This window comes from Seriola aureovittata, chromosome 6, assembly GCF_021018895.1.
Source record: "Seriola aureovittata isolate HTS-2021-v1 ecotype China chromosome 6, ASM2101889v1, whole genome shotgun sequence".
NCBI lineage: Eukaryota > Metazoa > Chordata > Actinopteri > Carangiformes > Carangidae > Seriola > Seriola aureovittata.
This window is the reverse complement of record NC_079369.1, coordinates 2,645,761-2,673,152: the sequence shown is the minus strand read 5'-3', so window position 1 is coordinate 2,673,152 and position 27,392 is coordinate 2,645,761. Positions and strand designations below refer to the sequence as shown.

Below are 27,392 nucleotides of genomic sequence, written 5' to 3'. Positions count from 1 at the left end.
GAAACCGGATTGGCAGTGAAACACCCGCCCCCCTGCTGACGTCACTGCGTCTCTAAACTTCACATTAAAAGGTCTGAACTTTATGTAAGCTCGAGCGTTTGTCCCAGAGTGACTTTAAATAAGAAGTATAATCAAATCACCTTTACACAAGTTTATCAGCGTTGTTTTTTTTTTGCCAGAGAACCGGGGAGGGAGGTCTTTACCCCCCCCGCCAGATCGTGCGCAAAACCGGCTCGCCACCGCAAGAGCCGCCGTCTATGGTATTGAAGAGGCGGAAGTAGATTTTATGGTTATTTATATTTATTTTTTTTTTTTGGTTTTATTTATTTGCAGGATTTTATTTCTAATGATTTTGTTTGTATTATTGCTGGGTTTTGATCATTGATTTTTTTTTTTTTTTTATTAATGGACCTCAGTGACATACACGTAGTGCAGACTCTTATTTTGAAAACCAAGCAGCCACCCGGAATCACATGCCCTGCACTGGACTGGACTGGACTGAAACCAAACAGGACTGTTCTGCGTAAATGTCCACTTTAGCAAAAGCAATGTCCAGTAAGTATTGATATTTATACTGTGTGCTGTGTTTAACTGAATATGTATTTAAATATAAATATAAATAACTGCCGAGGACATTTACAGCGCACTAATGACTCCTTCAAGTGTTGCACGGTTGTGAGGTTGTAGCAGAAACACACTGACGGTCCTCTGTGTTGACAGGGTTCCGTCTGGGTGTTGTGCAGCTGCAGGTGACCGGCGCCAAGGCGGACAACCTGAGCAGAGCCCGCGGGCTGGTGAAGGAGGCCGCGGGAAAAGGCAGCAAAGTGGTGCTGCTGCCGGTGAGGAGGAGGTGTCACACGCCCACATGTAGATATAAAGTGTTATTGGTAGTTTAAACTGACTGTGAGAGCCTTTACTTTTGTGATTGCAGTGTAAGAGATGAAGGACAGTTTACAAAAGTTGGACAAATAGAGACTTTCAGTGCAAAATGCTTAAAAAAAAAAAAAAAAAAAAAGTCTGAATGATTTTGAAACGGCAAATCCAAGACATGATCCCTCACCAGCTTCCCACAACACATCTGGACAGGTGGAGGTAGAGACCCAGGTGTTTAGCCCCTGTGTCACCCAGACACCCCAGACTCCCAGGTCTACCTTTGAATCAGTCACCTGTTTTAAATCTCTAAACGTACTTTTATCTTAGAGCTTTTCCTGATTTTACTTCTACTTTACTTCATTTTAATGACAACTTTTTTTAATTATTTGGTTTTATTGATTTTTATTGATCGCCCTCTTGCTGCTGACGCTGCCTTTGGTTTATTTGCACCAATGCTCAGACACTTTAATTGTATTTCTTATTGCTTGTTTTAACTGTTGTAACCTGCATGTTTTATTTGGCTTCCCTCTGTGAAGTACTTTGTCACGTGGGTTTAGTAAAGTGCTCCATAAATATTATATTATTATTATTATTATTATTTGAGATAGTATTCCACTATGTGTATTATCAGTTAACACTGGAAAGATGTCTAGACAAGGAAATCCAATCACAAAGTTACAGCCTGAGTCCAGGATTCGAGCCACAACTCTCTCACTTCCTGCTGTAAAACTGATGGTCTCTCGCTTCTGCTCATAAATACAGGAATGCTTCAATTCTCCTTATGGAACCAGCTTCTTCTCTTCGTACGCCGAGAGGATCCCAGGAGAGTCCACCCAGGTGCTGTCAGAGGCAGCGAGGGAGAATAAGGTGTATCTGGTGGGAGGTAGGGAGACGTCTGCGCCTGTACTGACCTCCATGCTGCAGTCCGTGTGTCTTTGAATATTCACTCGTAATGATAATTCTGATCACCACACTGTATTATAGTGTGAGCATGAGATCAAAATGTTTCCGCTTTGTTTAATATGTCAAACACATTTTGTAATGTTCACTCATTAATCAGCTCGTTGTCTTGAGAAAACAAAAGTCAGCGATCAAGTTACTGAGAGTAAAATCACTCGTATTATTCTGGGAACCTGATATAAACTCCAGTATCATGACTCTTCCTTTTGTTTTGGAGATTATTTTGTAATTTACTTTTCTCTAGTTTCTGTAACTTACTGCTCAGACGCAGAGAATGAAACGTTATTCATCTGTTCCCTTCTCCATGTAGAAGGTAAACTCTAAACCAGATGTTTTGGTGTGAATGCCACTGAGTTAAAGGTTAACACTCGTTCTCCACCAACAGCAGAGTTAATACACAAACTCAGTGCAGCCGGTGTCGTCTGTCTGTCTGACTCTGACTTCCATGTCACTTGTTTCACATAAAGAAGCTGCAACAAGTGAAGACAAAATACAAAAATAACCATCCAGCTGAAATCATGATTCACATCCCAACATCTGGAAAAATAATCACAATATGATATTTTTCCATATAATTCAGCTCTAACTCTGATATGATGAATATGATTAGAGGATAAATAAGGAGGAAGTGGTGATGTAGCAGAACTAAAAAGTAAAACTCTTGTTGACCAGGATCGATCCCTGAGGAGGACGATGGGAAGTTGTACAACAGCTGTACCGTGTTCGCACCTGATGGAGAGCTGATTCTTAAACACAGGAAGGTGTGTGTGCATCAGCTACACTGTTGAGTTGTTTGTAACTTATTTAAACCAAATCTTTCTCTTCGTCTGTTTCCTCTGTCAAGATTCACCTCTTCGACATCGACGTTCCCGGGAAAATTCGCTTCCAGGAGTCAGAGACACTGAGTCCAGGCGACAGTTTGTCAGTGTTTGAGACACGTGAGTGACGTCTCCCGAGTCCTGCCGTGTCCCTGCGGCTGGACGAGCATCCGTTTTGATCTGTGTGATTTCCTCCCACAGCGTTCTGTAAAGTGGGAGTGGGGATTTGCTACGACATGAGGTTTGCAGAGCTCGCTCAGCTCTACAGCAGGAGAGGTGAGTGTGCTGAAGTGACGGTTTGTTTGACATTAGTCACGCCGTTTTTAGTGGCGGTTAAAGATGGTTGATGTTGTTGTCCTCTGGTCCTCAGGCTGTCAGCTGCTGGTCTACCCCGGAGCCTTCAACATGACGACTGGGCCAGCGCACTGGGAGCTCCTGCAGAGAGGGAGGTGAGGCTCAGACTCCATCACCATCCAAAATCCTCTGATTAAAATGCACTTAATATTTTCTATTTATTACAGTCACTTCTTCTTCTTCTTCTTCTTCTTCTTCTTCTTCTTCTTCTTTTCTTCTCTATTCTAATTGGCTGACTGTTTTCTGAGAGATCCAATAAAAATATATCAGATTTCAGTTAAACACTCCTGTAAACGTTGGATGGTGGGTCCAGCTGGTTTTAAGGCTCAGTTTCTGAATACAGGCTGTGTGCATTTCTCTGTGGACTGAGGCTTTGATACTTTCACAGTATTAATATAGAAGCTAGAGCTGATCTATAATCACACTACACATGGACACAGACCTTTACACTGGATGCAGCTTTAACCTTTAACATCATAAAATAAGAGTGGAGTGTCACAAAGGGACACTCCACTGAGGAACAAAAATAAGGAAATAGTTCAAAACCTGCAACTAAAGTTTAATATGTCACATGAGCTCTTGTTACGTTATTCATGTTAATCTGTTATTGATGTCATTACTGTCATGACCACTGTGTCCTTGTTGTTGTCTCCTGTGCAGGGCGCTTGATAACCAGGTGTACGTGGCCACAGCGTCACCTGCCAGAGATGAGACTGCCTCATATGTCGCCTGGGGTCACAGCACTGTCGTAAACCCGTGGTAAGAAACAGTCACATCGCCTTCTGTGTCATCTGATCAGCTCATAATGTGGGCGGAGAGGAGGGTTAGAAAGAGAGATAAGTGGCGGCGAAGGAGCTGTGACAGGAAATGAGAGGAAAGGTCGAGAGAGAGGGATGAAACAGGAGGTGGTGGAGGAAGTATTCAGATCATTTACTTGATAGTAAAAGTAGGAATACAACAATGTAGAAATACTGAACAGGAAGTCTTTAATTCAACAAGTTACTTTCACTGACAAGTTGAACTGAAGCATCGAAGTCTTGGTTTTCATCGTGCAGAGAAAACATCCCGTCAAATGTAAAATGCGATGACAATGTGATGGCTGCTTCTTCTGCAGGACTCAGCTGTGACCAACAGATAACACTGATAATAGAGGATCAATGAAGTGAATCAAATCATAGGCATCCAAAAAAAAAATATAAATAAAATGAAATACAAAAAGCAAATAAGTAAATAGATAAAACATGAAATACAAAACAGAGAAGCCAAACCAATCCAGATAACTACAACAAAAAATAGTTCCATTTACGAAAAGGGGGCATGAGAAGTCAAGTCAGTTTTACTTTTTATAGGATGTTATAGGAATGATGCACAGGTGTTATGTATCTTATCCATGTTTCCCATATGTTCCTTAATTTGTCCTGTTGCAAAGTAACTCTTTCCACCCTAAAAACATTCATCAATAATGTCAATCCAGTCAGTTGACGTCTTTCCCGCCACCTGAGCTTAGAACCCGAAAGAGGCGCCCATCTACAGAGTCTCTAGTTCAAATGGGAAGTCTGTTTGTCCACAGTGTTTTCTAGTCTTATCGACGACCACTCGAATCGCTTCACCCGACGAGTCACATTCGAACCGTTCGTACGACGCTTCCTCCTCCACACACACTCGTGCACGGTGGAGCAGCCATCAGAGGGTGTTTGGGGTTCAGTATCTTTCCCAATGACACTTCGACATGCGGCCTGGAGGAGCAGGGGATCGAACTACCGACTCAAACTATATCAAACTAGACTGAGTAAATGTATTTAGTGATGTTCCACGACTTTAAAAAGAAACAGTTATGACTCTCCTCTCGTAATCACCACCTGCAGCCGGCTCTGTCTGTCTGTGGATATTTCCAGGTGTTGGGTTTTACAGAGTTGTGATTTTCTGTTTCTGTCGCTGCGTCTCTGCAGGGGAGAAGTGATCTGCAAGGCCGGAGCAGAGGAGGCCGTTATTTACGCTGATATCGGTGAGTGGAGGAGCGCTGGGCTCGTCTCTGCAGACTGAGCATCAGGAAGATAAACGAGCACAGGCTGATTTCTGTCAGTGACGTCTTCTGGACGAGCAGCACAGTGGCACTGATAACATCTGGATGATAGGGCAGCGGCGCGTCTCGGCGCTCTGCTGCGGTGTTGAAACGTGATTGATCAGACCGAGAAAGATTAGTGGGATGATGCATCTCGTGTGGAGGGCGTTACATTTTAACATGAAACAAATTACACTAATCTTTTATTCAAATAAGTTTTATTAGAGAATCATTAGCTTATTAATCTTCTCCAGGGTTTTCCAGTAAATTCAACAATACACTGATAAAAGGCAACAACACTGACACACACTTATATAGTTTATATAAGAAAACACAGAAACAAGACGTTCTTTATCCTCATTTTGTAATTTTCTCTTAAGCACATTGAACGACCTCTGTGTTTGATAATGTGATGTAGAAATAAAGGAGCTTTGCCTATAAAGAGAGGAGAGATAAAAGGAACATCTGACAATGTTCAGAGCAACAACACAAACTACAGACTGAGAAATGATCCAGTAGAAACATTATTCTAACAGTCACAGAGGTGATTAAATCAGGGCAGCTGTACTGGATTGCATCATCGTGTCCACTTCCTGTGTGTGTGTTGACCCTGTGTTAAACCTGCGTCCCCAGACCTGCAGTATCTGGCCGACATCCGGCAGCAGATCCCGATCGCAGCTCAGCGCCGTGACGACCTCTACGCCGTCACGTCAGTGCAGGAGGGATCCGGCTGAGGAACCAGGAGCGAAGGGGACGAAACGCCAACTACACATCAGGTCTCTGCCGCGGCTCGTCCTCTTCCTCCCGGGGCTCTTTATTGTGGAAACAGGAAATGATTGATTCCCAGTGATTTGAGCGCAGTGATGCTGCCGAACTCTTCAAGGTGGAACTGTGATTATCTCTTTATGACGTCTGAAACAAGCAAGTCGATCAACTGAAACTGAAGATTTACCTCTTTTTAATCTTTCAGAGAGAAACTATTTTTACAGGAATTATTTTCATCCCTTCACAGACAAACACTGATTATCTTGTTTTGTTCTTTCATCCATTTCACTTTATTTTGGCTCATGAAAAAAACATTTGTTGATCGTGGCTTGACAGTTTTGAAATGTACAAAAAATAAAAGAAATTATTGAAACATATGAATAGATCTGTGAGGTTAAATGAAACTTTATTGAATCTTTATTAAATGTTGGAAATAAAGAGAGAGAGAGAGAGTGTCCAGCAGGAAGTGAAGATGGTGGTGAGACACTAAATATACTTATCTATACAACCCCACAAAACACACACACACACACACACACACACACACATATTAAATAGTCAACCCAGTGGTTAATGTTTACAAATCAGTGCTCTGTTGCCTGAGGCTGAAAAAGTGACGGTTGAGAGATTGTGGTTTTAAACGTCGGTCTCTTTCGACTGCAGCTTCATGGCCTCGGCCTCCTTCTCGTACAGATGTCGTCTCCTGTATCCTGGAGACAACAGGACAGTCATTTCAGTCGACAGCAGAAGGTTTTCAGCAGACACAGAAACAATAGCACACTAGAGAACGTGTTCCACTTCTGTCGAATACAGCTGCATGTTTGAGAAAAGCTTTGTTAGTGCTGTGTTTACAAATCAGAGCTCTGTTGCCTCAGCAACAAGCACTTTACATACATGCAGGTTTAAGGATGTGAAATACTGATCTTGATGATGAGAGGTCACCTGACACTGTGCCCTGCTTCCTGTCACATGACACCATGTGGTCGACCAGAAAGTCTTTTAACTTTCTCCAGTTCAACCAGTAAATCTACACAATCCGTCAGCTGCCCTGCTCTCTGCTCTTTCAGCTGAAACATTGGAACATTTTTTTTTTGTTGCCAAAAATACAATCGAACACACAACGTATTTTAGTGTTAACAGTTTTCACAAAGCGCTCCAACGTTTGACAATCAAATCATGATGGTAAAAATGTTCTGAGCCGAGATCTGGAGCGATGGATGGATGGATGGATGGATGGATGGATGGATGGATGGATGGATGGATGGGACAGGTCTGACAGACGTGGGCAGGATATGATGGATAAAACTGGTCGAACCAATTTTTCCACAAATTTTGTGGAAGTTACGAAACTAAAGAAACACGAGTGACGGAGCAACCAGGTCAGAGCGCTCAGCTCCGTCCACTGCAGCAGAAAATGTTTATTATCAACGGTCACAAGGACGTTTTACTGTGAGTTGTGTGAGTTAGTTGTTTGGTGCCACTGGTCTGCAGGTGTCACCGATTGTTACCATGGAAACATGGTTCGTAGTTTGACTGAGGGGTAGAGTGGCAAACTTTTTTATTTTTTGTGAGAATTGAGACCAGTCTGAAAAATCCTCGGTCCCGCAGAGGAGAAACATCCAGGCAAATGTGTGGTTTTATTTTGGAACAGTGGAGGCTGTGAGCGGGTTTATTTGCATGCGAGGATCCTGGTTTTGAGTTTTATCCTGGTTTTGGATCTCATTCGGGATGTGACATTTACATGTAGCACGAGAAATGTTATGATTCATACCCATGTGCCCCTATGTTCTGTTGTTTACATGCAACAGTATCCTGCTCTCTGTAGTTTCCAGGTCACATTTCTGAAAACATGCACAGAACACAACCTGGATACTCCAGAAACCAGATCATAACTAGTGCACATGTAAACACACTTGATGTAGTTTGTGGCGCGTCTGTCCTGTCGTGAAGATCCCTACCTCTGTTCTGGCGATGTTGCTGGTATTCCTCCTTCCTCCTCTTACTTATCCTGTCCAGGTGGATCTGATAGGCCACTCCCGCTACCACCATGAGGCCAACCACCACACAGAGAGCTGTGCTGAAGATCCACATGCCCTCTGATGCTCGCCGGATCATCGGGCTGCCCTGCACGCCGTCTGAGCACAAGAACCAGAGATTAGTGAACGAGAGGTGACTTACAGGAGCGTCTGAGGCCTAGCAACTGACGGAGCGGGTGTCAGTCACTCACAGCTCGTGGAGGTCAAGGTTTGGTTCATGGACATGTTCTCTATAACGCACGACACACTGGAGTCTTTGGAGACGTTGACCGTCAGGAGGCTGGTGATGTTGTAGAGATGGGAGTCAGGGAGCGATGCTGCCAGGGTCCTCACTGAGCCTTCAGGGGGCTCCTCTGTGTCATTGATGAGCCAGTAAACAGCAGGTTCAGGAAAACCTCCGCTGGAGTGACACAGGAAGGCCGTCTCATCTCCTGGCGCTGCTTCTTCCCTCTGCAGCAGTGGGGAGCTGAAACTGGCTGCAGACAGCCATCAGAGACATGAGTTAGTTCCTCTAAATCATCCTCTGATTACTTCCTATGTGTCAAACACTGACCTGCTGTTCTGAGGCACACGGTGCACAGGGCAGCACTTTGATTCTCCCCTGAAATGAGGAATAGTCTATAAAACACTTTTTCCTCTGTGGGATCGACTGCAGGCAACTCCAGAGACAAGTTTCCAGTCAGTGCAGCGTCAGAGGAGAGTTTTGCGCTGTTCGTGCTCCATCCCCCAACATTTACATCCTCTTCCCATTCTGACCTGAGCACCACTTTATCATCTCTCCTCCACTCAATGGAAAAATTCACATGGGTTAATAATTCAGGGTAAAAGCAGGGCACTGAGACCGGCTTTCCCACTATGCCAAGGACACAGTCTTGCTCTGTGAATAAAGAAATGAGGGTACATCATTAAGTTTTATTAGCAGCAGTTATTTCAGTGTCTAATCTGCATGATCAGACAGAGTCCTCTTACCCAGACAGGCGCAGACACTGAGGAAGCTGAGCAGCAGTCCTGTGCGCCACAGTGCCACCAGCATCGCCCTCTGTGGGCACGTCTGTGCGCGCAAGACGCAAAAATAGTCAAAAACTAATTTGCTTTTTAATTTAAAGAACAAAGACATGTCTGTTACTAACTTATATCCTTCTAACTTAACGTCCCCGTCTTCTGCTGGCTCCCTTTAACAGCTCCAAGTCTTACGCACACAGTTCATCACGCTGAAGGAATCCACTGTCATGTTGCGGCTTGTTGAACCACGTCTGGGTTCTCTCTGGTCTTTTCTGGTTTCATTAACAAACAGTGTCGCCGTCGGATTTTTAAAATGAGCAGATTCCCAGGCTGAACGCACTGAAAAACACCGGCCTCCCCAGTTCCCAGAAACACTGCCGTTGTTACGAGCCACTGTGCGGACTTCAGTCCAACCTGTTTGACTTCTTTTCAGGTCACACACACCCACACACACACACACACCCGAGCTGTGAGGAAGGCAGGATATGACACCCAGCACAGGTTCACATATCAAAAGCGTGAGTGTGAGAGGATCCTACTCTAAAAGAGATACTGTTCAAATTAACACCAAATATTAAACTTTTCACCAAACGTAATATAGATCCATGCTGTATATTCTAATAGTGAATATAATAATTTCAAATTTTGTAAAGATGATATTCAATCTTTACAAAAATGAATTTTTAATAGCTGCAGATTTTCTCTATTTTTTGTCAGTTTCTCTGTTTGGGGGAACAATTAATGGCTGTGCTCAAAAAACAAACTCAACACTTCATTATAGTGACACTGTTTGGAGGATTAATGCAGGAAAAAACGATATGTTGCTGCAAAATATTATTTACACAAATGTAAATATATGATATAATGTTCGAAGTATTTAAAAACAACTGGTCATCTTTCTTAAATCTTTAGTTAATAGTAATTAACCTTAATTACCTTTTACAAGACATTTATCTTTTACGTTTTTACTTATTATATTATTTTCTTACCATTTATTTATTTTAATTCTTACTTGTTTAACTATGCATTTGGCGGTTATGTTTTCACTTGTAAGCTAATGTCTTTATCTAAGATGCTTGGTTTAATTTTTTTAATAAGGTTTAAAAGCTCTATATGACTGAAATCTATATCTACCTATAACCATACAGAATACATACAAAAACATACAGTAATATCAGCAGAAAATAAGAAACAAACATAAACCATGTTCAGATGAATTGAAACTTAAAGTGGCACAAGACAAGACAAACCATTTAGTGTAGGTGAAATAAAATGAAAAGTAATCATTACCTTCAAAATAATCTGAGATGAAATGCACCAAAAGCATGAAAATATCTGTCCTTCGAGCCTAATATCTCCAAGAGAAATTATACATAGCGTAACAAGAATGAAGCTAAGGCTAAGCTAGCACTGTAATGTCAGCCAGAATAAAAAGTCAAAATGAAAATTATATTAAACCTAAAAAATGCAATAACCCTGCAGTCCACTAGGGGGCAGACGGTAGCTGCGAGAAACCGATATACTTTTATAAAATTCATTTTGTACTTTTGTGTTAAAAGAAGTGTAATGTTCCATGGACAGAATTGTTTCCATATAACTTACGTTTTAGTATTTTTTCAATAAAGAAAGAAATAGTGAGAACAAACTGAGAGCGGAAATTACATAACCCGGAAGTAGACGACGACCGTTAGTGCGAAAACGTTTTCTGGTCCCTGAGTTCAGACTTCCAGGCGATTTCCTCATCCTAAACTACATATAAAGGCCTCATCCGGTAGGATTTAGGTAACAAACACAAACTCTACAAACCACTGGGGACAAATCCAGACATTTAACCACCTGCTGGTAATTGAGATTTGGTTTATTATTTATTTTGTTAGGCAGCCTGGGAGGAAACGCTGCCTGGAAGTCGTAGCTCGGGAACAAAATGCCGGGAAACCAAAGCTGAACTGAACGACAGCACATGGACTGAAACACAACATACTGCCTTTTCAGCTCATATAGCTATAGCTGGTATTTAACTTTAGATATATGAATTGAATAGGTAAAATAATACATACAGTGCATTAACAATACTCACAGCTACAGTAGGTGGCAGTGTGAGCTCCTCGGGTTGTTCCGACCCTTCAGTAAACAAGAAGAAGAAGAAGAAGAAAACGTCAACAGTCGTGAAGGGTGACCTGGTGGCTGTGTTTTAGGATGATCGGTGTAACTAGTTTGCACTGTGTGATTGTGAGATTAAACTGCACCCTCGATGATACCAGTAAGATATCAACATGACGTCACTGAGGAGGATCTATCCATGGCGGCCCCTCCTGCAGCGACCCTGCACACAGAGCTGTCAGAGAGCAGCTCCACCACCCAGCAGCCTCCTCCACACTCCTCACCATGCAGCTGCACTGACCTCCTTTAAGCCACAGTGGCTCAGAGCTTCGCCCGCCACCCTCCAGTCCAGAGCGTTTGCACTCTCTGCATGCAGGTTCAAGAGAACAGACTCCTTCAACAGTGGACAGCGGACAGGATTCACAGAGGATGAGGTGGAGGAGCAGGATGGAGATTTCATTGAGGACCGTGAGGTGGAGGAGCTGTTCCAGGAGCAGGCCCCTGAAGGCATCACAGGGGGACAACACAGGGTCTTCATCATTCAGCCTGATGTGAAGTGGGGGAGAAAGAAGCAGCATCTGACCACTGGTAACAAGACGAGCTGTGGATGTGCGAGTGTGGATCATGTCGGAGGGTTCATCTCACTAACTGCTCTCTCTCTGCAGCTGAGCTGATGATGGCCGAGGCCGTGGGGCTCGTCAACACTTTAGACAACTGGAGAGTGGTGGACACAGTCATCCTCTCCACCAAGACACCAGAGAAGAAGAGGATATTTGGCAAAGGCAACTTCCAGTTTCTTACAGGTATTATCCACTGTCAGTGTCCACTCGTGAATCTATGCGTTAAGCCGTGTCTTCATATAAGTCATCTGTGCTTTTGCCCCTTCAGAGAAAATCAGGCAAACATCAGGAATCACTGCTGTGTTTGTGAATGTTGAGCGTCTGTCTCCTTTGTCTGAGGTGAGCGTGTCTGAAAATCGCCCTCTGGCTGCACGTAGAAAGGAGAGCTGCACTGACGGTTGGTTTTTCATCCACACAGAGAGAGCTTGAGGAAGCGTGGGGGGTTAAAGTCTTTGACAGATACTCAGTGGTCCTTCACATCTTCCGCTGCAACGCCAGAACTAAAGAGGCCAAGTTACAGATCTCTCTGGCTGAGATTCCCTTGTTGAGGTCACTTTAGCTGCTTTACATTTTCCATCCTTTAAATAAACTTTCTTCTGTTGCACTGCTGCTTAAAACGTCTTAATCTGGTGTCATGATGCCATTGTTTGTATTAATTCTTGGTATTTCACTGGCAGATCTCGTTTGAAAAATGAAATCTCAAACATGGATCAGCAAGGTGGAGGAGCGAGGTACATCGGAGGTTCAGGTACTGTGGCGTCGCCTGCAAGTCCTCCTGTGTGGTAGTTATTGAGCTTCAGCTTGGTGATCGGTGTTTACAGGTGAGACGCTGTTCGAGGTCCAGCAGAGGCTGCTGAAGGAGCGGGAGATGAAAATCTGCTCAGCGCTGGAAAAACTGCGGCGAAAGAGGCACCTGCTGCGATCTCAGCGAACACACAGAGAGTTCCCCGTCGTGTCTGTGTTGGGATACACAAACTGTGGTGAGAGCGCGGCACCACACAACACCAGGTCCAGCAGTAACCGTGCTGGTGCAGTGTTTTTGTTTGACATTGTTCGGTCATGTCTTCGGTTTGATGGTGTTTTTCTCCGACTGTCTGCTCAGGAAAAACAACTCTGATCAAAGCACTGACCGGCGACAGCGGCCTCCAGCCCAGAAACCAGCTGTTCGCCACCCTGGATGTCACCGTCCACGCCGGCCAGCTGCCCAGCCGCATGACTGTTCTGTACGTGGACACCATCGGCTTCCTGTCCCAGCTGCCCCACCAGCTCATTGACTCCTTCTCTGCCACCATGGAGGACATCAAACACTCTGTATGTACCCGACGCTGACATCAGGGATGTGTGTGATGTGTCAGAGCAGTGTGTTGACCACAGCGCTCCTCTCTCTCATACTTCAACAGGATCTGTTGATTCACGTCAGAGACATCAGTCACCCGGAGACGGTCAATCAGAAGGTGAACGTACTGAATATCCTCAAGAACCTCGAAATCCCCGAGAGGCTGATGAGCTCCATGGTAGAGGTCCACAACAAAACCGACCTTGTTGACAGGTAAGAACAAAAATCCTGTTCCACCTGCAAATTTTCAACATCAATCTTAAGACTTTCAGAGATTTTTAAAATTCTATTTAAAGTGGAAAATAAGACCAGGTTCAGCCCTCGAGGAAAAACAGAGAAAATACAGAGATCTGTTGTCGAGCCTTTAAATTCTAGGAGGTCAGATTTATGATGGATTGAATTTCTTAAAGCGAGATCTTGCTTCATACCACAAATTTGAACTTTAAAGAGCTGAATGTAGGAAATAAAATGATTTATTTATGTGACTCAAAACCAGAGAAGAAATTCATGATCATCATTGACCTATTGTTTTTATGTGAATGGGACTGAGCCAGTGTTTCCTGATCCTGTCAGCTATCAGTCTGCAGAGACCAGCGCTCTGCCCATATCTGCCCTGGAGGAGCGAGGCCTGGACCAGCTGAAGAAAGCAGTAGAAGAACAGATTGTAAAGTCGACTGGAAAACACATTTTCGATCTCAAAGTCGACCTCAGCACTCCTCAGTTAAGGTGAGAGCTGGTTTTCTTCACTGTGCATTTTAATAAATAACAAATCATCCGTAGTAAACGCGCCTCCTCATCCACAGCTGGCTGTACAAAGAGGCCACCGTTAGGGACGTGCAGGTGAATGCAGATGACGGCTCGGCTGTCGTCAAGGTCATCATCAGCAACGCTGCGTACGGACGCTACAAGAAACTGTTCACAGGCAGATAAAGTGGGGAGAGGAGCGATCCTCCCTCCTTCAGGGCAGCAGCTCCAAATACAAGTGGTGCATGTGAATCAAGAAACTGCAAACTGACCACAAACGTCTTTAAAAAACTATGTATTGTACAGTATAATAAAACAATCCTGTAAACATATAAACTGCACATTAGAACTGTAAATTCAAAACATACAGAATGTTGTGGGATTAAAAAACACCTGAAATGAACGTAAGAAATTCAGAAACCGTTTCTATCTAAATATTTCCTCCAGTTCAAACTCTACATGTGGATAAAAGAGCAGATAGAAATATAGAAAAGAGAAAATGAGGTATTTTGGAATCAGTGGAATTAAATCACAGCTAGTGATGTTTCTTCATCTGGCTGTTCTTCTTCTGCACAAGTTTTTTGTTCAGTGCAATGACCAGAGGGCAGAGTGGAAGTGGCCCCACAAAGTCTCCCGCGATGATGTTGAGGCTCTCGGGGTCCGAGCCGGGCGCCTGCTCCTCCACCCAGTTCTTCAAACACTCCCAGTTACTGAAGGTCAGCGTCCGCAGGGATTCCTTCGTGTGTGTGGTGATGTAATACCTATCAGCTGTCAGGTTCAGGCCGGAGACGAAGAAGCTCTCTGGGGGTTAAAAATCCAGATTTAATAACTAGTATGTTCATGAAAACACTCCAGGAAACACATTTAATTGGCTGATAATTAGCAGTTTCTAATGTAAGGTTAGACTCACCTGGACGCCCCAGAGCTTTGTTCCAGTCCAGGTAACTGATCACTCCTTGTGCTGTGCGCTGGTTGGCCCACCAGTAGGGGATGTCAGGCCACAGCTCCTCATGTCTCTCTGCAGTCTGGGCGTCGTAGGACAGGACGACCTGGTAACCAGACGCCCACAGACTCCGCAAGGTCAGGACCGACTCCTGTGTGAGGAGGGCAGGTCAGATGTGTTGAGGCACAGTGTTGTTTTTACCCCGAACATCAGCATCGCAGGGAGGAAACTCACCTTCCGGGGACAGAGTTTAGGGCCGAACAGCTTCTTCAAGGAAAAAATGAAAGATTCGTGGCATCTGTCGTCCATTCCCTCAAAGTGGCTGCAAGCAAGAATAACGATCTCTTTTGGATGAGACTCGCACCAGGTGGCAGCAGACTTCAGCGTTTCCTGTAAAGGAAGCACATTTACTATAAACACACTATAGAAGCGTGAACTGAATCGTTTTTATTAATGTAATTAAACTCACCAGCACTGTTAAATGAGTGTATATGACGTGTGTGAAGTAGAGGTCGCTGGATGAGTCGTTGGGTTTGTGTGCAATGCGGAGATCAAAGAACCGAATCCCCATCGACAGCTGCTCCTCCATGCTTTTATCCTGAAATTCATTTTTATCACTGTGTTTCCGTTCTCCGTGTTTGTCATACAAGAGAGTTAAATATATTGTTTTACAGTCATCGATATCATTTGGCTTAAGAGCCACAAACAGACGCTGTGCTGAAATGACTGTTTGTCAAAATGTTTATATTTACAGTGGATCAAATGACTGTGTGAAATATGAGTGGGATCACTTGTAGTAATGAACCCACAGAAAACTACTATCTGACTCTGCAGTTCCCCTCAGCTCTAATAATAATAATTATAAACTTTATTTATATTATACCTTTCATTCAAGAAATGCAGCACAAACAGATGTACAGCAAAGAAATCACATGAAAAGACATAAACGTTGTGTCCGCTGTCCCATGGTGGCCAAAAAAAATCTGTTATTACTGTTATTTAAAGTTTAAAATATATTGTCTATTAATCCAGTTTGTTGGTTCCTTATTTTCAGACTAAATTAACTTTGACTTGTTGAAACATTACTTCATAACGACTCCAAAATATTAACTACAACAGTTTGTGTAAGATGTAAGGAATAAGTGTCGTGGTTGAACTAAGGATGAGATTCTTTACTTTTACGCAATTTACACAAATTCCCCAGATGCTAGAGAAGGTGTTTTCTGTTGGACCTGTTGTTTAGATAGACAATGCACAGGTTGCCAGGCGTTTTCACAGCAGAGCAGCAGTAATGTGACAGAGCTCCAGTCTCACAACGGCACAGTAGGCAAATCACAAGTAGGCAAATCAGAGGTGAGACTACAACAGAGACACAACTGGATAACCTACTACTCTCACATCTCTCTGCACCAACAGGCCGACTGATGTGTGGTACGAGAACACCACACCAGTCTGTCCTGTGGATGTTCTCATACCACATACCACAAGTTGTCTGACTGGTGCTGTACGTTACAGGTGTACCTTACATAAATACCTGTGTGGTGGCCCATCTGAAGATGGCAGGTCTTGTAAAGCAGTGGAACAGTCTGTCCAGGAGCCTGAAAGAGTCGGACTCAGACCTGAGCAGAGGGGAGTTTATGTCCAGGCAGTAACTCATGGCATCATGGCTCCCTGCATGAACAGGTGTGAACAGACACAGTAAAGCACCGCTCAACACACCTGCGATGTTAAAGCTCAACTACAGATGATCCTCACTGCGAGGAGGAGGGAAAAGAAATAAGGCAGGTACAATGAACATTAAGATGTAAACTGTCCAAAACCCAAAGATACTCAGTTTCCTACTGAAGAAAAACGGTAGAAATGAATTAGTCTCCATAAACTGCATTGTGCTTATATGTTGGATAGGTATAATAATAATCTGCGTTGGGAGGTTTCATTACAAATCTGCGGAAACAGCGAGATAAAGGTGTTGGATATACCAGGTATGGCCAGGTTCGTCAGAGGAAGGTCCCACAGCTCCTCGGGCAGCGCTGACATCCAGTCCTGGCAGCTGTGATCCATGTCGCTCAGTTGGTCTGAGACCTGCAGGAAAACTCACTAACACCAGGTCTGAAGTATAGATCTGAGAAAGCAGCTGAGGCCGGTCATCATATGATCGGTCCTGATCGTCTCCTCAACGTGACCCACTGCAATGATCGACCACAGACGGCTGCACGAGGGAGGAGGAGGAGGAGGAGGAGGAGGAGGAAGGACAGAGATGAAACTTTGAATTTCCTGATTTATTTGCGGTGGTGACTGACAGGTGACGCCGCACCGAGTCACACAAGTGGAGCAGGTCGGTTCACCTGACGATTCACGGGAGAAAAACCGAAGACAAACCGAAAAAACGTGTCTTTAAAACACATTATTTACACTTCCCCTCGATCAAAACACCTCTGTGTGGCAGCTGTGACGTACAACGAGGGGGGCGGAGCAAACATCAGATGGAAAAAAAAAAAAAGGTTTAGCCTGATTTTATTTGATTTAATTTAATTTTGTTTTGTTTTGTTTTGTTTATTGTATTTTTCCAGCTCTTTAAATTACTCGTAAAACCATTTTTCAATTTCAAATTAATTGTTATATGATGCTGATTTCAGTAAAACTTTTTTGGTGATGTGGGACAGTTTGGTTAACATGATGTTGTAATACTGTTGTCTTCTTGTGATTTCATCATGTGTATTGGAAATTGTTTCCAATGATAATGATTTTTCCTTCAGTTGTAAAAATTGACGTTTCCACTCAGGAATTGTCTGTTTTTTAAAATTATGTTCTTATAGATTTTTAAATCTATTTCATTGTATATCGTTGTCAGCTTTCTTACTTTGTCCTTTTTCTTTAAACAATAATAATGAATTTAGTCCACTTCATTTGGCTGAGTTGTTCTACAGCCTGATGGCGGTGGGAACAAAGGATCTCCTGAACTTCTCTATTCTGCAGCGCAGTGATATGAGATGTTTCCTGCCGTAGCTGCTTCTCTGTCCTGCCAGATTGTTGTGGAGAGGATGGTTGGTATTGTTCAGGATGACATCCATCTTACATTGCATGCATTTCTCCGCAACAGTCCTGAGTGAGTCCAGACTTGTCAAGGACACAAAAAGGACACTGGCCACCACTGATAAATTGTCTCTCACAGAGCACAACCTCCATCTGGGATCCACAATAGTTTAGGTTTCATTTACTTTCAACTCGAGAACGTCACATACTTTTATTAGAGGCAGGTCTTTATGTCTAACTCCCTCTGTTTGCTATGTAAAGTTGGTCATAGCCGTTAGTACGAAGCCTCGTTACCAATGACTTCTCTTTCTGCTCTGTGTGTCTTATGTTTAGTTATTCTTCTGCCTCCTTCAGTAATAAGGATACTTCGAAACAAAGTAGTTTATTTGCTGTAATGGAGGCGAGGCTCAGTGTATTGGAAGTGCTCCTCCAATTCCCTGCAGTTCTCAAGCAGCCGGGAAACCAGAGCGGCTCAGTAGACTGAGACTCAGCACTCTGCTGACCAGTCAGTCAGTCAGTCAGTCAGCAATTATAGGGCTGGTCCAGCCAAAAATAAACATTTTGAATTGTTTATAAATGCATTTAAAAAAGTTATCTTATTTATTTTCATTTTCATAAAGCAATAAAATAATTATCATATACACAGACCTATATTGTTTCATAATGCACATTTCATTGATGACCTTTTTTTTTTTAATTGAGCAAAGTATCAATCAATTATAATTCAACATCGTAGAGTCTATTATCACTCCATCATGGCTTTTACATTAAACTCGTGAATAACAGAGACTGACATTAATTGTTTATCTACTTTTCACCATGTTTGTCAATTAGGTGCATTTGAAAAAACTGGTTATACTGGTTGGCTGTAGATCTTTTTAAAAAGCATGTAGCTGGTAAACCTGACTGGTTATTACATAACAGCAGTTCAGACACACAGTGTAATACAAGCTATTGTGAAGGAACTGAAAAGCATTGAAAAGGAGGAACACAAAAGCTGGGACTTCATAGTTTGAAGACACTGTCACTTCTCTTGTGTGAGACAAGACTGTGACGGTCCAGCACAGGAAACATTGATCTGTCTGTCCGAATGCTGAGTGAATAAAATGACATAATTAGCTTAAAAATGCTCATGTTTATTTGAAAAGCTCATCTCCACAGGCACAGTGGTGCAGCATTATTTTAAACCAAGGCCTACCCTGCTGGCTCAAGTCAATTCTAAGTAGAACAGTCAAGGTTGTTTTCATGCAAATAACGTTTCCATGCATTTTGCATAAGTTTCATGTGTTCTCTACATTCTCTACGGATAAATACGTGTATTGTAGGTGATACAGTTTAGCTACTTCTTAAACTTGCTGCCCACATGTCATATTTAAAAAAGTCTACATTACAGTCATATGTGCTCTTTGAATACATTATTTGTGCTTACTCATTTAAAATGCCTACATTAAGGTGAGATTAGTAGTATCATTATTGCTTTGGTCGCCGTAACATAAAACGAGCCGCCTTGCTGACTTGTGAAAACTGATACAGTGCATTGCATAAATAGTGAACTGAATGTAAACAAACAAATGCAGTTCAAAGTAACAGAAGTCTGTTTCCAAGCAGCTTTAGGACTGAAATATACATTTCACTGCCTCCAGTAAGTGCATTTACATGTAAATGAATAGTTCAAGTACTCAAGTATTTTTTTCTGCCGCTCTTAACAAAACAAGCTTGTGTGTATTTCATGCTTTGATTCACTTCTTTTTTTTCGTAGAATAACGTAATGTAATGTAATGGTAAAAATTCATGAGGACCATTTCAGTAGTTTCTCATTCAGTGTAACAACAGTTGGTACAAAGTGGCTCTCGGTGATAAAGTCCCCAGCAATGATATTGAGAGAGCCAACTCTGGAGCCGGGGGTCTGCTCTTTGACCCAGCTGAGCAGAGTCGGGTACGTGGACACCACCAGGTCCTTCAGGGACTCTGTCGGGTGTGTGCAGATGTATTTCAGGTCCTCTGTCAGATTAATTCCTGTGACGAAGAAACCTCCTGCAACACAAAACGCACGTGATTTTATGAGTGGTGTAGGCCAATTACAGCGTTAACGCACAAATAATTGACAGGTCATCCGTTACATGTCTAGTGGGTGCCGTGGCGTGGTGTTCAAACCAGCAGCAGATTACCTGGTCTGCCATGTTGCTTCCTGTGTTCAAACTCCTCGATAAGAGCCTCAGCTTTGCATTTATTGGCCCACCAGTAAGGTATGTGTGGCCACAGGTCGCCGTGACAACTGGCAATATTGTGCTCATAGGAAACAATCACTTGGTAGCCTAAAGCCCACAGGTTTCGGAGAGTTAACACTTCCTGAAATCAACAGAATAATAGGCTTAGTTTCATATTCTGGGAAGATATTTTTAGTTTCATTGAAAGTGTAACGCTGACATTATTTTATATTTTTCTTACCACCAACAAATCCCATGAAAAGACCAAAACCAATCAATGTGCCTGTCCGTAAGCCCCTATCCAATCAGCCTTGAGCCCATTGGTTCCTACTGAAGATGTAAATCTCACATATATATATTCAAAGTAGCTTTGTTTTTACCAAAGGTTACTCAAACAGGAGTAAATAGAGCATTTGTTAGAAACTAGTTTCAGCTGTGGATTAATCCACATTTGGTGCACAACCGTTGTGAGTATTTAAAAGGGTCTATTTGTAAGTTTCCTCTGCCAGGAGCAGGTGTTGATTGTTGCTTGACAAGAGCTTCGGCCATCGATGCGTTTATAAGACAAGGTTATAATACGTCTTCAGGGCAGATTGGAGGCTACAGTGAGTCGCTATTGGAAAATAACGAGACAGGTCGGGCTAGCTTGTTAGCATGCTAACTTGAGTAGAGGAAAAGATGCGATAGAAACAAGAGTTAATGTTGTTGCTTTCCACCGCCGGAGACAGATCTTGGTGATTAAAAGAATGAAGTTTGATGCTGAACTCACAATGTTTCTTCTAGACTAGTGAGTAAACAGCTGTTGATGCTAACGTTAGCTATGTAGCAATAGCAAAACTTACAAATAGCTCCTTTAAGAAAAATTGAAACATGTCCAGATTGTGGCTTGACAAGATCTTCAGCCAGTGTTGTCTTTGTAATACAAAAGGTTATAATACGTCCTCTGAGCGGCGTTATGTCTTCGCTACAGAGTCGCTATGGTTAGCATAGCTAGCTAGCTGCTAACTTCTTTGGACAATGGAGATCTACAGCACAGAGAAAGACACTAAACAAGGCTTGGTTTTAGCCTTTTGGCAGGATTTGTTGAGCAAACACAGAACATTGCCAACTTTATTCTTCCAAGTCCTTCTATAAACCTGTAGGAGACATCGTACCGTTTTAGGACAGAGTTTGGAGGTGAATGCTTTGCGTATGGTCGTTAGGAGCAGCATGTGGAGCTCCTGGCTCAGACCCAGGAAGTGGCTGAAGGAGAGGATGACCACCTCTTTGGGATGAGCGTCCAGCCACTCTCTTATCTCCATGAGAACAGTCTGTCGGGAAAACACAAGTACCTTAGTAACTTAGTAAGTAAGTTTAGTCTACAGCAAGACTTCTAATTTTAATACACAATTGACACCCTTGTTTAATAGTTTAATAGCACACAAGGAACATTGCCGGGATCTGTTGTTTTTTGGCATTCACATGAGTTTACTATATGATGGAATTTGCCAAACCTGCTCTGGCAGCTTTGTTGGAGAGCAAAGGTGAGACAAGCTGAAAGGTTTTAAAACTTATTCTGCAGCCCAAGTGACTTATGGACTTGTTAAGTATAAAAATGCTTTATACTGTATATCCTCTGCCTGATTTAATCCCTTTGGGACACTTAATATCCACTGTAACGTCACACAAAAGGTCTGTCTCGTGGCTTCATCACATCACTACGTGCAAGAGTGCAGACAAACCTGTACCTGCTTCTCAAAACTGTGTCTAGTTCCATACAAAAACACAGAAAACTGCCAGTTAATTCATGGAAGTGCATGTGACAAATGGGTTTAAGATTATAAATAAAAGTGTTCCTGCTGCAGTAACTGAACTGCATTTAAAACCTCCAAAATTACAACTTTAATGTTGATTTTGGATGTTAAAACATTTACAACCAATCAAATGAAAGGCTCAGAAGAGAGGAGCGACAGGCTTTAGTATCTCACTGCTGAGGATGAATGTGTTGTTTATGGTTATTCTTCTAGATGCAGATGGGCCTTTACAACAGGATAGAAGTCACTGTGGCAAACACTTGTAAACATTTGTGTTTGCATGCCATGACTGTACCTCCACAGTGAGGGTGGTGTAAACACCGTGGTAGAAGTAAAGATCAGTGGAGCTGTCGTTGGGCCTTTGTGCAATTCTCAGGTCACAGTATCTGACCCCACAGTCCAGCTGCTGCTTTATGGTGTACTCCTGCAAGACACAGTGTTGAGGAATCCATTACAGGAGGTCCACCATTAACAATGAGTAACCACCAGCTGGTTTGCGTCTTCTTCTGTGATTTATTACCTGTGTTTTCGCCCACTTGTACACAAAGGGGCGAATGAGCGGCTTCATGTATTTGTCCAGTTTCTGAAGCATGTCTGGTTGGGTGAGGTCAACGGGTGATCTGTCATTCATATCCAGACAGTAGGTTATTGCATTGTGGCTGCCTAAAAAAAAAAAAAGAACACTCATAATCACCATCAGACATATGTGTCATGTGATGTCTACGGTGGCCCTGAGAGCTCAAAGTGCTGCAACTAAAGAAAACACATGCAAATAGACAACAAAACACAAGCAAATGAAGTAAACATCTTCAATTTCCAATTTGGTAGCTCAATGTGCAGCATTTCATCATGATGCAAATGCAAATATGTGTAATTGGTGAATGTATTTCTTATATTGCCCATGTTTTACTTATTTAAAGCATTTTTTTTTTCTAAATGCTGCATATGTGCTGAGGTCGTTTTCTTCATTTGCATGTGTTTTTTCTTTGGTGGCAGTGCACCAAGCTCACAGTCTGTACTACACTGAAACCAGCCACCACTCAATTAACAATCAGCTTCATCAACACTACAGCGTGCTGTTTAGAGGCAGATTACCCGGGATGGACAGGTGGTACAGGGGGATGTCCCACAGAGCACATGGCAGGTGAGACATCCAGCTCTCCATGGGCAGCTCTCCCAGGCTCAGCTCACTCATACCGAGCTCCAGCGTCTGCACAAAGTCACACATTTAATGACCCGGTGAGGTGATTGGATGGTGTTTGGACATTCTGGTTTGGTTTTCTTTTTCGGGGGGGGGGATGGTTAGGATAAACATTCAGAAACAGAAACTACAGCATCGTGTTAGGAGTCACACACAGTAACGTGAGAGGTGTTGTCAAGTGCATCTCACACTTACTTGATCACAGTGCAGCTGCTCCTGTCGCTGAACCGGCCGAACCACCACAGAGGCCAAAAGAGAAGAATGAATGAATTAAAGGCGTGCACCAGAAGAAGTCGTCCATTCCAACGCGGAAAATGTCATGGCTGTACATAAAACATGCATGATGTGATCCGCAGATAAAGCGTGGCCGTGTCCCTCTCCAGCAGCTCGGTCCGGTTACCTCTTACACCTGCATATCCCGGGATGGCGAGGACGGGGAGCCCGGCGCATGTTAGTTCCGATTATCGGTTATCCATAACGATTTGATTCCAGCGTATGTTTTACCGGGAGCTTCAGGTGCATCGGTGTTGAGTGAGTCAGTATGCCGGGTGTGAGTCGGTCCCTGAGGTGCAGCAGCAGCAGCAGCAGGATGTGCGGGGAGGGCGGCACCGCGCCTGCTGACAGATCAGCAGATGCGGAGTCTCTCCTCTTAAAGAGCCCGCCGACATGGCGGAGGGGACGGAGTCTGACAGAGAGGTGATGCTGCTGTGTCGCTCTCTGTGGCTGGAAACTCCCGGAAATACTGCACCTCTGCCCACATGCCCTCACTATGGAAGCCGGTTTCCACCAGCGAAAGAAAAATAAATATCCCCACGGTAAATCGAAAGTATGAGATAAAAAAAATAAATTGATATTATGAGATAAAAAAGTCCTAATTATGAGATAAGTCATATTTATTAGATAAAAAGTCCTAATTATGAGATAAAAGTCATATTTATTAGATAAAAAGTCCTAATTATGAGATAAAAGTCATAATTGTCATATAAAAAGTCATAATTATGAGATAAAAGTCACAATTATCATATAAAAAGTCATAATTATGAGATAAAAGTCATATATATTAGATAAAAAGTTGATATTATGAGATAAAAAGTCATAATTATGAGATAAAAGTCACAATTATCATATAAAAAGTCATAATTATGAGATAAAAGTCACAATTATCATATAAAAAGTCATAATTATGAGATAAAAGTCATAATTATCATATAAAAAGTCATATTTTTCTACACCAGAGCCTCTTCTTTCTCAAAATCCCTTCAAGGGTGCGCTCGCTTGCTCAGTGCAATCCCATGTGAATTTACAAGCAAATGAAGTATTTCATTAGTTGTAAAGCCACATGAAAGTAGTCCTCTATGAACTTACAATCCATCTCAGTGTCAAATTGAATAGGAGATCTCACGCAAAAGAGCTGCTGCAACTGACGTGCTAAAGTATCCCATAATTTCGACTTTGACTCTGTAGAAAAAGTAGTCCAACATAATTAACAAGACAAACAACAAAATATAGAACGTTTAACACAATCAAATACAGACTGAAAGTGGTACAGTAAAAGATACACATATAAAAAATAGATTAATATTTTAAATCTGGAGCACAAATTGAATGTTTTCACTGCTTTTCTGTTACGTGAGGTAGATGCTGTTCTGATGTAGGACTCTGCTTCCTTCTTACAAGTACAAAAAGAGGGTTTAGTTTTTAAACTATTACATTTATGGATAGAAAAGTGTCAACATTTCAGCTTGTCCAATACTTTGGTTTTTAACTAAGTATTTTAAAAACTAACAGCATTATTATCAGTCTCATCTGTTCTTTGTTTTTAGTACTAATTACCAAATGTTAGCATGCTAACTTGCTAAAGTAACATCATGCCTGTTAGTATCATGCATGTTTTGGGCTCGATTGACTAATTATATAATCTGTAAAAGTAAAAATTAATTTCAATATGGATTGTAAAAGTATCATTACATGTTCTGAACATGTTGATTTGATGAGCTTATGGTAAATTTCCTATATGTAAACGTAGAGCGACAAAAATCACCCCCAATTTTATTGGATTTTTAATAGAATTTAGAGAATATATTAAGACTCTTATTTACTTTAAAAAGTTAAAATAATAAGAATGTAATAAGAATTTTTTGTTTTACAGTTTTATTGTTCTGTAGTTTTTTTGTAGGTTTTTTCAACTTGCCTTTTATATTAGCCAATTTTTTTTCTCCACTATTTTTATTTTCTAATTTTTTACTACTTGTATTTTTTTTTTTTACTATAAGACTAAAGACAAAGACTTTGCTGTGGTTTCAGCTAGGCTATATTTACCTGTAAGCTTGTAACGACAGAATATCTTTCTTATTTTGTGTCTGACAGCTCACGGCCTCTGTCTGCGATCAACAACAGTTTTCAACAACTGGACTTCCTCAAAAAGAGACTGGGCCTTTGTTTACCTCAACTTCAGAAGGTAACACGCCTTTATCTGAGGCAGATCTTTATTTCTAATTCCCTCAGTTTGTTACTAGTGGTCAAAAACTCCACAAGATGCCTTTAAAAGATACATTTCTGATTCACCAATTGTGTTTATTTTCTGACACTTCTCTAATTTCTGCTCTTTTATTTTGTGATTTTGGATAGTTTCACCTCCTCAGACCACTACATGCAATTGAAATGAGACTAACTGAGGAGAAAACATCCCTTTCTGATTGATCTGCTTGTGCTGACGTACAAGAGGTCACGATAAGATCACTTTGCTTTCAAGGGCTATAAGTCAAAAAGATTGTGAACTGCTGATTGAGCTGATAACATCTGTGTCAGAGAAAAGTTAGTTGTCTGTAAAATATGAGTAAGATGCATAAAGGTAGGATTATCCTTTACAACTACAAATCCAAACTATATTGAGACTTTGTCACGTGTTTTCTTTCTGTGCAAATATCTGTCAACATACCTCAGCTTGGCTTGAAGATGACATCAACATACGCTGCAGCAGCTGCCTTTCGTCTTATTTCTCTGCACCGGGAGTTGACCTTTGCACTAAAATGGGCTTTCCAAGAGGAAATTGATTAAGTTGTCTGTTTGTTTGTGATAATTTGGTTGGTCAGGTCTGGCTCCACTTCCTCAGCAGGTCAATAAACCCTGAAACAGCACTAACCGGGGTGGTGGAGCAAACTACACAAGCTGCTCCAGCACTGCTGACTTCAGATTAGAAAACGCCACAGCTTCCCCTCCTCCGTTAAAGACCCTTTCCATTAGTGCATGTACATGTGAAACAGGCTCCTGGTATTTCACATCACAGCACGTTGACACACCATAACTGAATGAAGTTTGATTAATTAATGTTATTAGTTATAACTGTGATTTTTCTGGCTACAAAAAGAAAGGTAACACGTCTGCTGGAGCAAATACAAATAAGTGTGTGGTGGTGGTTTTAGTAAGTGTGGCATTGCTGCCATCTAGCTTTCCATCGGAATAACTGATCCACAGTCATTAATCATTTGTCTGCCTCCCTGATACGAACCTTCTCATCAACAGAAATTCATCTACACAAAGAACACGGATGTTTATTTTACATTTTATTTGAAAATGTATTTTCCAAAGGAGAAACGTAGCATGTGAAAATGCAAATGTAGATCCTTGTTGTTTGCAAAAAAAAAATGTGTTGAATGTTAGTGTTCAAGTGTGCACCTGTTTTTGCAATTTACAATCCACTTCAAGTGTTTGTTGTTGACATGGTTAAAAAACAAAAACAACAGAAATGCATTGAGACAGTATTTGTTTATGCTGCACAGGAGAAACGCTCTTCATCCTGTTTTGATGATTAGTCCTTGTTGACATCATTTTACAGTAACAGTCTTTTTGTGAAGTGATTACAGTGATGCAATTGAAAGCCGTGTTTCACAGTTTCTGCTCTATGGAACATGTAGTGCGTCCTCAGAGGTTCTGTCCCACTTCCTGTGCGTTGACCCCACGAGTGGGGTTATTAAAGTTCATCTGCTTTCTCAGTCCCTCATTTGGAAAGGTCATTTGGCTCGGCCTTGTTCTGATCGTCCGGCTCAGGTTGAAACATGTCAGCAAAGTGAAAACACTTTGCGACTGTTTACTTAAAACTTCGTTTATTATCAGATACTGACAACGTGCCTCAATTACTCTAAATGAATACTGGGGCTGCGGATCAAACTACAATTACACAATCATTTTTGAGCACAACTGCTGTGTCTGAATTACCAACTGTAATTACCACCAACCAGTCACGTTGCAGTTTACATCTGTATTTAAGACTTTGAAGGAATTTGATAAAAAAAAAAGGTTCTAACTGTATTTTTTGATTTGTGATATAGGAATATATGAACAAAATTCATTTGATTTGATTTTGTTGAGCTTTGTTGTTCTTGTTCTGCTCCGTGTGGAGATCAAATCCCTTCTGTGCGTCAGCTACTTGGTCAATAAAGCTGATTGTGATGGATCACAAAGTCGTGGCCATGACAGTAGACAACGCTTCAAATATAGATGTTGCTGCAAAGATGCTAAAAAAATTCAATGTGGACCCACGAGATT

The 27,392-nt window shown here is 42.0% G+C and overlaps 5 protein-coding genes across 7 annotated transcripts; 2 read left to right on the top strand and 3 right to left on the bottom strand.

Moving 5' to 3' along the window:
• The first annotated feature begins 442 nt into the window (after nt 1-442).
• nit2 (nitrilase family, member 2) lies at nt 443-6,209 on the top strand. The gene is made up of 10 exons (XM_056379445.1): nt 443-555; nt 721-839; nt 1,636-1,756; nt 2,506-2,594; nt 2,678-2,771; nt 2,853-2,927; nt 3,022-3,100; nt 3,666-3,764; nt 4,955-5,010; nt 5,701-6,209. Exons 1-10 carry the CDS (start codon nt 528-530, stop codon nt 5,799-5,801), a joined length of 861 nt encoding a protein of 286 aa, XP_056235420.1. The 5' UTR covers nt 443-527; the 3' UTR covers nt 5,802-6,209.
• A 12-nt stretch (nt 6,210-6,221) lies between these two features.
• On the bottom strand, nt 6,222-10,334 carry LOC130171426 (CD276 antigen homolog). 2 transcript variants are annotated; one of them, XM_056379442.1, is made up of 6 exons: nt 10,161-10,304; nt 8,838-9,295; nt 8,422-8,745; nt 8,060-8,344; nt 7,791-7,967; nt 6,222-6,542 (listed from the first exon to the last, which is right to left on the bottom strand). In XM_056379442.1, exons 2-6 carry the CDS (start codon nt 8,983-8,985, stop codon nt 6,469-6,471), a joined length of 1,008 nt encoding a protein of 335 aa, XP_056235417.1. In that variant the 5' UTR covers nt 8,986-9,295; nt 10,161-10,304; the 3' UTR covers nt 6,222-6,468. The 2 variants fall into 2 exon arrangements, with proteins under 2 accessions (XP_056235417.1, XP_056235418.1); XM_056379443.1 differs by lacking the exon at nt 8,838-9,295 and having other exon boundaries at nt 10,161-10,334.
• Nucleotides 10,335-10,651: 317 nt separating this feature from the next.
• On the top strand, nt 10,652-14,073 carry gtpbp6 (GTP binding protein 6 (putative)). Its single transcript, XM_056379244.1, has 10 exons — nt 10,652-11,558; nt 11,636-11,773; nt 11,859-11,929; nt 12,009-12,139; nt 12,268-12,338; nt 12,412-12,570; nt 12,693-12,901; nt 12,991-13,139; nt 13,500-13,652; nt 13,730-14,073. Exons 1-10 carry the CDS (start codon nt 11,144-11,146, stop codon nt 13,854-13,856), a joined length of 1,623 nt encoding a protein of 540 aa, XP_056235219.1. The 5' UTR covers nt 10,652-11,143; the 3' UTR covers nt 13,857-14,073.
• si:dkey-66a8.7 (PI-PLC X domain-containing protein 1) lies at nt 13,951-17,054 on the bottom strand. Its single transcript, XM_056379245.1, has 6 exons — nt 16,593-17,054; nt 16,148-16,284; nt 15,083-15,211; nt 14,848-15,003; nt 14,581-14,764; nt 13,951-14,471 (listed from the first exon to the last, which is right to left on the bottom strand). The coding sequence occupies exons 1-6, from the start codon at nt 16,672-16,674 to the stop codon at nt 14,206-14,208; spliced, it is 954 nt and encodes a 317-aa protein (XP_056235220.1). The 5' UTR covers nt 16,675-17,054; the 3' UTR covers nt 13,951-14,205.
• Nucleotides 17,055-18,749: 1,695 nt separating this feature from the next.
• Nucleotides 18,750-23,653, bottom strand: plcxd1 (phosphatidylinositol-specific phospholipase C, X domain containing 1). 2 transcript variants are annotated; one of them, XM_056379246.1, is made up of 8 exons: nt 23,248-23,653; nt 23,043-23,069; nt 22,742-22,856; nt 22,167-22,309; nt 21,942-22,070; nt 21,008-21,163; nt 19,815-19,995; nt 18,751-19,680 (listed from the first exon to the last, which is right to left on the bottom strand). In XM_056379246.1, exons 3-8 carry the CDS (start codon nt 22,839-22,841, stop codon nt 19,436-19,438), a joined length of 954 nt encoding a protein of 317 aa, XP_056235221.1. In that variant the 5' UTR covers nt 22,842-22,856; nt 23,043-23,069; nt 23,248-23,653; the 3' UTR covers nt 18,751-19,435. The 2 variants fall into 2 exon arrangements, with proteins under 2 accessions (XP_056235222.1, XP_056235221.1); XM_056379247.1 differs by lacking the exon at nt 22,742-22,856 and having other exon boundaries at nt 18,750-19,680; nt 23,043-23,653.
• Nucleotides 23,654-27,392: the final 3,739 nt, after the last annotated feature.